The sequence below is a fragment of the Branchiostoma floridae genome, chromosome 3 (assembly GCF_000003815.2).
Source record: "Branchiostoma floridae strain S238N-H82 chromosome 3, Bfl_VNyyK, whole genome shotgun sequence".
NCBI lineage: Eukaryota > Metazoa > Chordata > Leptocardii > Amphioxiformes > Branchiostomatidae > Branchiostoma > Branchiostoma floridae.
Window position 1 is genome coordinate 7,532,189 of NC_049981.1, and position 13,267 is coordinate 7,545,455.

The following is a 13,267-nucleotide window of genomic DNA, read 5'->3' on the forward strand; positions in this document are numbered from 1 at the left end:
GAAGAAAGTCCTTGTCTTCTATTTACTACATAGAAGCGTTTCTGGCGGTATAGTCTCCAGCATAGCTGATATAGATATTATCCAAACCGCCCGACTTCATTCAAATGATTGTGTATGCAAAGGAAGTTTTGACGGTCTAAAAAGTATGATAGAATGTATCCATTATGTGCATTTGCGAACGTCTTACAAGAATCATACAAGCATTTCGTTAAATATTTGGTTTAATTACTAACCATTAGCTATAATTGACCAGCAATTAGGCCAGTAATTAAGCCAATTAATTCATCAATTAGCAACTAGAAGTTCTGGCTATCAGTTCGGTGTATTTTTGTCGTGATGTCTGTGAAATGCAAATTTTGGTTGTCATTCAGACATATTTCCCAAAAACTCAGAATTCAAAGTTGATCCAAATATTAGCTTTTTGTCCGGGTTAGTCGATTCTCCGTCCATGTTCAAGAGATGCTACCATCTCATGGGGGAATATAAAGCTAGTTCAACTTTACACGCAGGGTTACCTATGTCCGTTGCCTTCAAAAACAAGGTATCAAGTTGTCGGATGGAGGTTTCAAACTGCAATGTTCTGAAAATATTGCTGACTTTGAAACCATTCTTCGTCGACTTGATGTCACAATTACAAAAATATCCCGTAAAAAAAAATAACGGATAAAGGTTACCCCGTGGATAAAGGTGAATTAGCGTTGTGTTTAATCATTAGTGTCTGATAGACGTCACCCGAGCCCCGTCCAATTGTGAAGGGGCAGATTTTAGCGAAAAATACAGCCTATGCTCTGGCGATGTTGAAATTCGGCGAGCTCTGATGAACGATGTACAACTTTGCTATGTTCTCTACCCAGGGGGGGTGGGGGGAGGGGGTGGTTACCGGTATATAACTGTTTTTTTTTTTTTTGAATCTGTCCGGAAAAAAAACGGACCTGAAAAAAATTAAGTAGACCGGATCTTGGACCAATTAGAAAATGAACGCATTATATCTGCAGGAGTCCACACGTTTTGGGAATTAAAGGTCGAAGAAAATAATGAGAGCGAAGTAGTGTTCGTAGTCATTTCTTCCAAGTTTCTACAGTCAAACTTTGTATCGTCATGAAAATAGGATTTTAAAACGCCAGTGGGAGTCGGATACTCCACTAAACAGATTCCCTTGTAGCGAAATGGACCATATTTAGTATCTCTCATTTACAACTTTTTAAAGACAATTTAGGTCCATATTCAGGTCCGGACCTGAACCTGATTCTCTGGACCTGAACCGGACCTGTACCTGTCTGTACTGGCACCCACCCCTATTCACTACGCTATTGCGATTGGTATATATATCTAGAGCGCCATTGTCCTGAAGTAAACATTTCGGATGACAAGTCGTCAAAGGGTACGAAAGGTGAGTCAGTGTCCCGTGCAGTTGGCATGGTGAAGTGTGCAAAGGAGAAACCATTTCATCACGGGGGTGTGACATCGATACCCCAGCCCTTTTGTTAGTACCCCATGGAGAGAGGAAACTTGATACTAGCTCCCTTTACTCCATTCAGCAGGCCAGTCGTGTCCACCGATGGATCCTCGGGATCTGAGCCTTTGGAGTTTAATTAAAACGGCCACGTTAACATCGTTTAACACTTTCAAGTTTTGAGTAGGATTGTTCATATACACTATGGTCGCCATATGGGCCCCACTACTGGTGATGGTAGTCCTGTGTGGGACAGGTGTCATCGGGCAAGGTATGTATCCGCCATCTTTGTTCTAACAACAGCCTCAGGGTGTACCGTGAGAGCACACACGTACGAACCAAGTACAATGTACTGCTATTTTAGAATGTGTCTTTCCCTCTAAACCTAAGATCAGCTTGCCTCAAATACATCAATTTGAGATATCTGGAAGCTTTTCAAATCTACGACTTTGTATTGATCCCGAAGAAGGCGACTTTGGTCGATGGAAATTTGATCCGTGAATACATTTTTGTTGGAAGAAAGTTTAACATTGTACTATGATCACTACCAACACAGATGAGCTTCCATGATAGCTACGACTTTGTCTTATTAGCCGTATGTGTTGTCACCGTGTATAAGTAATGGGTAGTTACTAAATAGTTTTCTTATAAAAACGAACGAAAGTTACTAAATAGTTATAGCTTTTAAATTCAACGGACACGGACTATGAACACTGAGCTTGTCGCCCTACTATATGTTTTGTACTATGTACGTGTAGTGATATAGGTTGATAAATTTATTGTAATGTAATGTAATCTGTATCTTTGTAGTTATATTTTATCTGACCCTTACATCCCCCATGACGTCAATGAAAAACGGCCTGCTGGTCGATTTGAGCTTCTCATAAATACAAAAAAAAAAGGTTCAAACAAAATGTCTATTTACTTTGGTGAGGGAGGGCCACTTTCCTGTTCGTTACGCAAGACTGAGATGTCATCGGAAGGTCAGATTCCAACCAGTGTAATCTATAAATAGGAAGTGAAATGTTTGAAAAGTGGCAAGTTGTTTGCCTCATAGGCACGATCGTATTGTCCCAGTGAATCACTAGTTAAATCATCGTGTGAAGATCAAAGCTTTCGCTAGAAACGGATGTAACGTCAGTGGGTAATCACAACTAGGGCGGCGTACCTGTACATGTACATGTACATGTACCTGCCAGTGTACAGTTTTATTTAAACTGAAAGTTTACATGTACAGGTTCGTATCTAAATGTCCCGTGAACCTGAACAAAATAAAACAAATGCACACTATGATTTTGGGCTTTTTGTTGACAATTTATCATATAGATTTATTTATATGAAAATCGGAAAAACATTTAAGTAATAGTACTTTTATTGTAACCCTATCTAGATCGGGCTTTTTTGGGATTCCGGAGGTGGGGGTATGGGCTGATTCGGCTTCCCCCTTGTAGTTTCAAAACGGCCTGGGTTACGATCATTACATTTGCAGGGGATGATGTGCTTGTAAAGTCTTATCTCTTCTGTAATTTTGGTATCAGGTATCATTATGACGTCAGAATACGATACTCTTGACTAAATTCGTCTAAATGGTGAAATTTTTTATACTTAAAGGCATTAAACAAAATTAAACAATGACTAACATCGTAGAATTGTTGATTTGTGCTAATACCACTTTATGAAAAGTCACCAAGTTTCGTTGTCCTAGCACTCGCAGTTTACATACGGCTTCAGAGTTGGCGCAGGCACTTTTATCCCCCCCCCCCCCCGCATATATGTAAAACCTCATCCAAATCTAATACAATTTACCACTGAAAGGACAGTTCAATACATGCATAACGTACATATAATTGACTTAACTTGTTTACACGTAGGTACCTAAACATTCTCATTTTCACGACAAACGTTCATGTCGATAGATCCCTTTCTTGTTTTGTCATAAAATCTAGTAACTCTCTATACTATTTTCACTGCAGTCTATGTGTCAAGGCGCAGAATGTTAGATCTTATCAACCAAAATAGAATTCTTTTGTTCTTTATCCCCTTCATCGATATCACATACAATAACGCTAGTGTATACAAGCATAAACCCTTGCGCTATGATGGGTTAGGTTTAGACACCGCCATGGCGAACGTTTCAGTTTTTGTCTTATACTGGTGTAAGATTGGAATGATAACAGCGTTTCATGGGCATGATATTGCAAGACAGCAACTTTCTATTGTAACCTACACACTGAAACGCTTTCGATTGACGAAAAGTTCCTGATAACAATCATTTAGAACATTATATAGAGAGACGGCTGCCTCTAATCGAAATGTGTATCGTTCCACTGGGAACATATTCAAAGATGAGACACTACTTGTTATAAACATTCCACTTAGCCTCCTTTGTAGTACTCGATCGGGCTGTTTTTTTAAGGGGGTGGGGTTGTTCCGCGATTTTCAAAGACGGGGCAAATCTTCCTTCCCCGGCAAACTCCCTTCCACAGCAAACTCCCTTCCTCGGTACACTCCCTTTGCCGGCACAAGAGTCCCGCCAATGTTGCAAATCGCGGACCAACGCCCCCCTCCCCCCAAAGAGAATACAAAAACAGCGCCGTTCGAAGACTGCAAAGAGGCTTTATTCCACTGCCCAATCTATTAACCCCATTTCTTTTGTGATTATTTGATGCAAAAAATGTCTTTTTGAAAATTAAAGATAATATGGCGGATATAAGATGGCTGGTATCTTAGATATGCATGACGTCATTTTATGACGTCATGTCGTCATTGATGTTGCTTTTGACCACACAAGCCGTAACAAACATTATCTTTCTGTTATCTGCACTTTCTAGTACATTTCTGCAGCATACCTTGAAGTTTTCTGGGAATACCACTTTTCATGGCTCCAACCAATACAATCAAAGTGCTGGCGTCATAAACACGCAATATTACTTCATCATAGCGTCACAATTTTGTGAATCTTTAGATACTTTGTCTACATAATTCTCTGAATATTTGGTGGCCATATGATAGGTCGCTAAAGGACTTGGGCCGGGCCTATACCAACCCCCAACCACCACATATCCCCCCCCCCCCTCCGCCCAGGATTGACCAAAAAAGCTTGGTCGGAATAGGTTTAACGCAAATTCTCATATTGTTTGTTTGTTTATTTTGAAACACCTGGGTAGCCTATTCAGTGCCAATACACTGGTTTTCGATAGGGCCCAGTTTCACATATACATACATGGAAATAAAAACAACTTACAGAGAGAAAAGTAGACATACACGTCGGAACATATAAGTACAACTGAAACATGAAAGACAGATAAATCAAAATCATAATCCGAACCAAGGTCAACAGTGTAGGAGGTCAGAGGTCACTACTCAGTACTGAGACTATGTTAGGTCTTTCAAAGCTGACTTAAATGAATTCAGGGTTGGAACTTGCTTAATGTAGGCTGGTAATAAATTAAAGTGTTTAGCACCTCTGTAGGCAAATGTACGCTGTCCAGTTGTGGTCTTGAAAAAGGGTTTGTATAGAAGTGATGTCTGTCTGGTTTGGTAATTGTGTAAGTTGTGGCTGTGAGAGAAGATGGATGATAGGTATGTTGGTGCTAGCCCATTGATACACTTGTAAACCATAATGCACACATGATCCCGCCTTCTCCCTGCGAGGTACTGCCAGCTGAGCTTCTCATGAAGGTTGAGGACACTGCTGGACTGTAGGTTGAGTTGTAGAACTACCCTGGCAGCCCGGTTCTGTAGCACTTGGAGCTGTTGTTGTCTCCCCACTCCGCAGCTATCCCACACGGTGTCACAGTAATCCAGAAGGGGGAGTACCATTGCTTTATACAACATGTCAGCTATATTTACACTGTGAAGCAAGGTCTAAGACGTCTGAGTAAACCTACTCGTTGGGTTACCTTTGAGCAGAGTTTGTCAACATGTTCATTCCACAACAATTTGTCATCAAGAATAAGCCCTAGGTATTTAAATGAAACCACTCTTTCTATTGACTCTAGTCCAATTTTGATTGACACTGGATGTGCTTTCTTAAGCTTACCACTGCTCCCAAAGAGCATCCACTTTGTCTTTGAAGCATTTAGGGTCAAATGGTTTAACCGGAACCATGTAGCTATATGGGAGAGTTCTGAATTCAGAGTGGCTTCAATGTACCTAGTGTCATTACTGGAGCAAAAAATTGCCGTATCATCAGCATAGAGACATACTTTGTTGGAGATACAGTCAGGTAGATCATTTATAAACATAATAATAAATAACAATGGTCCAAGGATTGACCCTTGTGGCACACCTACTGTCACTGGGAGATAATCAGATACACAACTGTCTAGAGACACTGTCTGCTTTCTATCCGATAGGTAATTTGTGAACCATTTGAGTTCTACATCTTTAACCCCAATCCAGGACAGTTTCTTCAGTAACAGGCAATGATCTACTGTATCAAAAGCCTTTTTCAGGTCTAAAAACACCGCCCCCACTAGATTTCCACTGTCAATGTTTTGATACACATGGTCAGTGACATCCAGTAATGTAGTAGTAATGCCGGAACCCAGACTGCTTTTCAGAGAGAATGCTGTGATGGTGGAGATATTCCAGGAACTGACCATGTACCTCTTTTTCAAAGGCTTTCATGATGACTGGAAGAACAGATATAGGCCTATAATTATTTGGATCCTCTTTGTCCCCCCCTTTGTGTATTGGGGTCAGCTTAGCTATTTTCCATTCCTTAGGAATGATACCAGATGAGAGAGACAGATTAAATATGTGGGCCATAGGTTTGCATATACACGGTGCAGCTGCTTTTAGCAGTCTTGAGTGTATCTTGTCCAACCCTGTGGCCTTGTTAGTCCCCAAGACTCTGAGCTTGTCGTATACAGTAACTTCTGTTACCTCCTTGAAGGCGAAAGTGGATGTTAGCTTCTTGTACTTATCTGGGCAAACCAAGTTACCTGTCTGTTTCGTGAACTTCTCAGCTAACTTGTTTTCAATGGAAACAAAGAAGTTGTTGAAACAGGAGACTATGCTAGAGGGGTCCTTGTAGAACTGCCCTCCCCAATGAAGTGACTTGGTAACAACAGGGTTTTTGTTTGGAAGTACTTCCTTTATTGTTGCCCATAACTTACTTGTGTTTGACATATTTTCTTTTAGTTTTTGTTGACAGTACATTGCTTTGGCCTGTTTGACCAATTTGTTGACATGGTTCCTTTTGGCTTTATATCCTTCCCAGTCTACAGTAGCACCTGTCCTACGGGCTTTCGCCTTAGTGCTATCTCTGTCATGCATCAATCGCTGAAGGTCAGATGTGAGCCATTTGGGCTGATTTGCCTTAGTGCGTTTTGATATGAATGGGGCATGTAAATCACTAACAGTGATGAAGAGAGACCTAAATAGTACCCAGGCTTCCTCCACACAAGTGGACTGTAGGACACTGTCCCAGCTTAGTGTTCTAAGATGGGTCAGGAAATTGTTCTCATCGAAGTTGGAGAACTTGCGTGAGGTGATATATCTAGGTGCTGATTTGAGTCCCTTTGCTTTCCTGACACAGAACACTGCATAGTGGTCCGAAAGGGTGGAGTGCACTACACCATGCTCACACACCTTATGTAAGTCACTACAGTAAATGTGATCAATTATAGTACTCGAATGTTGGAGCACTCTTGTGGGCTTATCTATTACCTGCTGTAGCTGGTATTCCTGGCTAAGGTTTGTGATGTGTCTGGCTCCTGATGTGTCTGTGTTACTCAGGTCAATATTCATGTCCCCAAGCAGGAACAGTTCTGAGTTTGGAGTGCAGGTGCTCCAGGTCTCTAGACTGTCTCTTAGCAGTGAGTAGAAATCCACTGTGGCATTTGGAGGTCTGTAGATAGAACCAACAACAATAGGTTTGGTAAAGGGCAGCTGGATTTGGCAGAAAAGTGCCTCTAATCCAGGTTGTGTCATATCTGTCCTCTCAGTGTGGCTATATGCTTCAGACACATAAATTGCGACCCCTCCCCCATACCGATTCCTGTCCTGTCTGTATAAGTGATACCCATCTATGCATAATTCACTATCATGGATAGAGTCATCAAGGTGGGTTTCGCTGACTGTCATAATATCAACATTATTTGTAGACATAAATACATACAGTTGGTCTAGCTTACTATACAAGCTACAAATATTAAGATGCACCATGATTAAGCCCTTTGATGGTGGTATCGTAGAATTACTTTCTGAGATTTCTTCTTCATTCGCAGTATCAGAATCACCACTACAATCATTACATGAAGAATCAAAAAAGGAGTCACTAAAACAGGGAAGTAGGCAAGGATTGCAGTACCAATAGTCGTCGGAATTAGCCAGTGTATGATATTCTTGAACATCCATGCCTGTACAGTTAAGATGATACCACTTGTCACACAAGTCACAGCATATTGCTTTTTGATTTTTTCTTACACACCTGTTACAGATACCACAGGGATCCTTTGGCCCAGGGTTAAGTGATACATCACCAGACAAAATCAGCAGTGTGTGAAAGCATAAGTGTACACAATTTACTGAAGTTACTGTGCTTGAGGTGTTCTTTTTCCTGGCATTACCAAACAATGGAAACAGCAGTCTTATTGTGTGGTCACTTTGTGTGACAACACTAAAGTAGGAGTCATTGACATGGCCAGACAGATTATATGTTGTAGAATTTGACTGGACACTGACATGGCCCAGGTTGATGACAGGATATGAAAACTGTAGTACGACTATGGCAAATGTTGCCAGTTTCACATACATGGATTCGGCCATCCTCATCAGGAAAGACGTTGTAATTATACTTATGATAATCAGGCAGCGTTAGTACACAGTTTTCATATATTGTCAGAAAATTGCATTAAAAATCTCACATGTGCAGGAAATCATAAACCAGGTAACTTAACATAAGTAGTACAACAAAAGTGAGAACAATTTACCCACCTCCAAGTGTGGTACCTCGTCCTAAGTGAAAGGGTGAACTGGAGATGCCCCTACAGAGGCCCTTCCGCCCTCCCCACAATGGCGGGGACTGGTGGATTGGGCAAAAAATCGGCTGACTGTGCCGTCAATTTGGCTTAGAATGGAGTTAGAGTCACTTCCAGATATACAAGAATCCTTAACCACTAAAGTGGCAAATATGTTTCAGCTTACGATACAGCCGACAGAATTCGGTTGGTGGGCGGCGGAACTGCAGATGAAGGTCGTTTGGAGGTCCGGCCAGCCGACAGTTCCTTCTGGGGGACGGTCTGTGACGATGAGTTCGGCATGAACGACGCTACTGTTGCCTGTAGAACACTGGGATATGCATCTGCTCTGGCATACTATGGGTCCGCACACTACGGACAAGGTAAGCGTTTCAAAACTGTGACGTATTCTCAAATCTACTAGCGTATTCAAAAAGCTTGGAGACGGATACTCCGAAAGCTGCATCTGCTGGAGCCGCCTCACACGTTGCATACAGTTGCCCCTCTGAGACTTAGTGCTCCAATAGACCTGAGGGTGGAGAAGAAATTGCACACCCCTCCTTCACCATAAAAATTCATGTGCAGGTCAGGCAAACAGGCAAATGTCTGTCTGCCTCCTCATCTGTCAAACTGACAGGAGAATAAAAAAAAAATTCAAAAAGCATTGATGTGTTTTGGGTGAAACTTTGCTTTGGGTCCGAGCCTCACTTCCGTGTATACATAGCTACGCATTGCCGACCCTGTACATGTGACACAGAGTCCGCGCACATGCGTGAGCCGTGTTGCTATGTCTCGCGTGTCGGGTTATTGTAAAAATCCCAGCGCTAGGATTCTAATCATTGACTTTTTTTATATCTAAAACTATTATCTTCTCGACAATATCAGCAATTTTCGTAACTAAACTATAGGTGATGTCTTTAACTTTACGGTGTTCTATGTAACACAAATACAGGGTCAGGAGACATCTACATGGACGACCTAGCGTGTACCGGGAATGAGAACAGCCTGTTCGACTGCTCGTACGCAGGTTGGGGATTTAACAATTGTGGTCACGGCGAGGACGTCGGCGTCGTCTGTAGCTATGTCAACCCAGGTAATTATGCTCGTTCTCATTGAAATATAACAAGCCTGGCAATAAAAACTGTTATTGCCATGGCGACGGGGGTCTCTAACTAGTGGTGAACATGACAAAATACCAGTGGTCCTGTCCAAATTGCACTGCCCCCTCCCTGGAATTCCATCAATCTGAGGTCTACTGTCCCAGTTTTCTAGGCAGATACCTCTATCCCCAAGGGAGTCTTCATGACATATTTTCTACCAGGTTGGAATTCCAGAGCTAGAGACCTTGCCCTGATTGTCGGCTCCCTGACTGGCCATGGAATTCCAAACATTCAGATGGACCAGCATTCCTGTGGACACAAGCCTATACAATTCCTAGAATTCTTGAAGACTGAACACAATAATATACCACTTGGCTCGCCCTTGAGGCGTCGCCAAAAAATGCTGTCGCCTGTCTTTACGACTTGATATGGGGCAAATTATAGACATCATCACTGGTCCCTTCGTTTTTCCACAACCCCTGTAATGTTTTACAAAAGATACACCAGAACGTCCATAATGGTTGATGGCTTGCAAAATTATTATAGCCATTGGTGGGATTTCTGAGAAGACACGAAGACTTCAAAAGGTAGCCGAAAATGTAACAATCCAGTTCCCGAATGATTGTTCGGCAGGTAAAAACAGCTAACCAGGCCCTCTGTCCCCTCAAGTCAGATCGCTACTGTCACTGATCTTGGATCCTGCTTGAGGTGGTTTATGCCTGTCGCCAAATTCGGTAACAAACGTTACCAACACGAGTATAATGGTTGACACGGTTATATCATCCACGTATAAGACTAGGAATGGCAGTTTTTGTGAAGCATTACACTTTTCCGGCTTTCTAAAGAAACAAGAAAGGGGTCGTTGACTGCCATTTGTATCCCAGCTTGACAAAATGTTGTTGTACAGAAATGGCTGTAACAAACGTTAATATTGTTCGATGCTTTCTAAGCTTTCTACCGAACCCGGTGTAAAAATGCCGCCCACTTATTAAAAGTCCCTAGGGACGTCCACTTATATCTACATTATGTAGCCAAAAATGTTAATAATTTCGAAGAAAAAAGGGTAAAGTTTACTGTTGTAACAAACGTTACAGGTAACGTTTGTTACTTGTCCTGTAATACATAACCAATGGTTAAAATATCCAACACCAAAATTGGACTTACCCAAATTTTCGACTGAACAGCACCAGTCTTTGCCAAGGAATGAACAATCCACTGCTGTCGTGACGTCAAGTTATGTAGACGTGACTCAGTGATGAGCAGTGGATCATAAGTTTGCAGGAAGTCTATGGCACCCACCGCGTATCGTCTCTGTTCAGCGATGCTTGTAAAGCTCTGATGTAGCTATATAACTATGCTTGAATTGGAGATGCTATCATTTATAGCTGAGGCCGACAAGTTATTGACCACCCCTCATATGCACGATACAGCCGACAGAATCCGGTTGGTGGGCGGCGGAACAGCAGATGAAGGCCGTTTGGAGGTCCGGCCAGCCGACAGTTACTCCTGGGGGACGGTCTGTGACGACTCGTTTGACATAAACGACGCTACTGTTGCCTGTAGAACACTGGGATATCCTCAGGCTCTGACATTCTATGGGTCCGCACACTACGGACAAGGTAAGCCCTTCAAAACTGGCATAGTCAAATCTGCGGCCACCGTAGGGACTAGAGAAATTTGGGCACTATAGACAGGTGGCCACAGAGAAAATGATTATCAATTGACCGCGCAACAAGCGAGACAAGGTTTTAGTACCCACTGATCTTTATCACCAAGTAACATTGTCTAAATTGTCTCAAATTCAAACTAACCCGGCCAAGATCAAATCTACTGAAAATAATTAATATTGTCATGCGCAATGTTGCTAAATTTGCCGACAAAGACTTGCGCTCTAACGTTGAAGGTATGCGTAACTTCCGCTACTGCCTTAGTGACCCTGTCAGGAACTCGAAATCCTCGCAAAGTACGATCTTAAACCCGGCGCAGGGTGACGTATGCCCACTGTACGGTAGCAATTCTGTATACACGGGACCGGAAATCGTGTGGACGTGGCCGCGTTGAACAGGTGGCCGCTATAGACTACTAGTATTTCGTAATGCTATCAATGGTTAATATTCAATGGACCGACAAAAAGTGGTTGCAATGGCCAGGTGGTCGCTATGCAAAGATGGCCGGTAATACTGGTTTGGCTGTATTCTCAAATCTTTACAAGTAAACGTGCCAAAGATATTATGGTTGTTTAGCGCAGTCACTACACCCACCAATTACTTCAATCAACTCACTCACCTCACCTCACCTAATAACGAAATGATGTAAAATGCGGTGAGTAGACATGCTCTTGTAGAATTTAGAAAATTAACATGGCCACCCCTCAGCGTACCTCAGCATGGGAACACGTGTATTTAAGAAACGAATGGGATACTGTAATAGCAATCATTGGCGATGCTCTCTGGAACACCAACAGGGTCAGGTGACACCTACATGGACGACTTAGCGTGTTCCGGGAACGAGAACAGCCTGTTCGACTGCTCGTACGCAGGTTGGGGAGTTGAGAACTGTGGTCACAGTGAGGACGTCGGTGTCGTCTGTGGCAATGAAGGTGAGACCGTGCGACATTTCTTCATTACAGCAACTAAGTGTGGACGTTCTCTGACATTCATAATGACAAACAGTATTGTCACTATCTGTTTACTGATGTTGACATTATGTTTTTAAACATTTTGAGCAGGTACAGTTGGATAAAATGTCAATTATGAATTAATCAATTAATTGTTATGAATTAACATCACAAAATATGTTAGATATTAAAGATATCTGAAAACAACTATAGTTTAGCAAGGAATTTGTGATTTTGTAAAATATGCTTTTTAGATGCCCGTTACCATGGCTACAATATACCAACTTTGGTTATCCTAGCACAAGCCGTTCGGAAGTTGTCAAAATTGGCGCGGGCCCATCCCAGTGTCAAAAGGGTTAATGAAAACGACAAAAAATGTAAAAAAAAAAGATTTTGTAGAACCTCACCTTTAAGCTAAATATCAGACATTTCATGTCCATTGTGTGTTCTATTTGTCATTAAAACTCCTATATCTCTGTTCTTTTACAGATATCAGAATTCGGTTAGTTGGTGGTTCATACACAAACGAAGGCCGGCTGGAGGTCCGGCCGGTCGGTAGTTACGTCTGGGGGACGGTCTGTGACGACCAGTTTGACATGACTGACGCCACTGTCGCCTGTAGGATGCTGGGATACTCTGAAGCAAGTGAAGTCCGTACTTCCGCGTACTTTGGATCAGGTATGACTGTTTTGAATCCTGTCTCAGACGTTAGTCAAGGTACGACTGACCTGAATCCTGTCTCAGACTTGTTGTTTGTATTGTAAGTAGTTGACGACTTACGAACGAACGTTTGATTATTCAAATTGACCTTTAATTTAATTTTGACCATGTTGTTTTATCTTATGTTACCCAAATGTAGAAGTTTACGCTTAAGATGTTTTGTCTTCTCTGTTCACTCGCCCTTGGGGCACGGTTTGTAAATTAGATGATGATGATTGTAATTAGCATAAAAATGCGGTAGGCGTTTTGCCATCTAACATAGACATATTACTGTGTGCATGATCCACAGGTTCGGGAGACATCTACATGGACGACCTAGCGTGTTCCGGGAACGAGAACAGCCTGTTCGAGTGCTCGTACTCAGGTTGGGGAGTTGAGAACTGTGGTCACAGCGAGGACGTCGGTGTCG

The 13,267-nt window shown here is 42.2% G+C and overlaps 1 protein-coding gene across 1 annotated transcript in view; it reads left to right on the forward strand.

Moving 5' to 3' along the window:
- Window positions 1–1,245: 1,245 nt before the first annotated feature.
- The window catches only part of LOC118412054 (deleted in malignant brain tumors 1 protein-like), a 14,662-nt gene continuing 2,640 nt past the window's right edge, over window positions 1,246–13,267 (forward strand). The window contains exons 1-7 of the mRNA XM_035814656.1: window positions 1,246–1,724; window positions 8,604–8,804; window positions 9,374–9,514; window positions 10,952–11,140; window positions 11,986–12,120; window positions 12,628–12,816; window positions 13,148–13,265. Coding sequence (XP_035670549.1) covers window positions 1,658–1,724; window positions 8,604–8,804; window positions 9,374–9,514; window positions 10,952–11,140; window positions 11,986–12,120; window positions 12,628–12,816; window positions 13,148–13,265 — 1,040 coding nt within the window. The 5' untranslated portion in view covers window positions 1,246–1,657. The remainder of the gene's footprint in view (window positions 1,725–8,603; window positions 8,805–9,373; window positions 9,515–10,951; window positions 11,141–11,985; window positions 12,121–12,627; window positions 12,817–13,147; window positions 13,266–13,267) is intronic.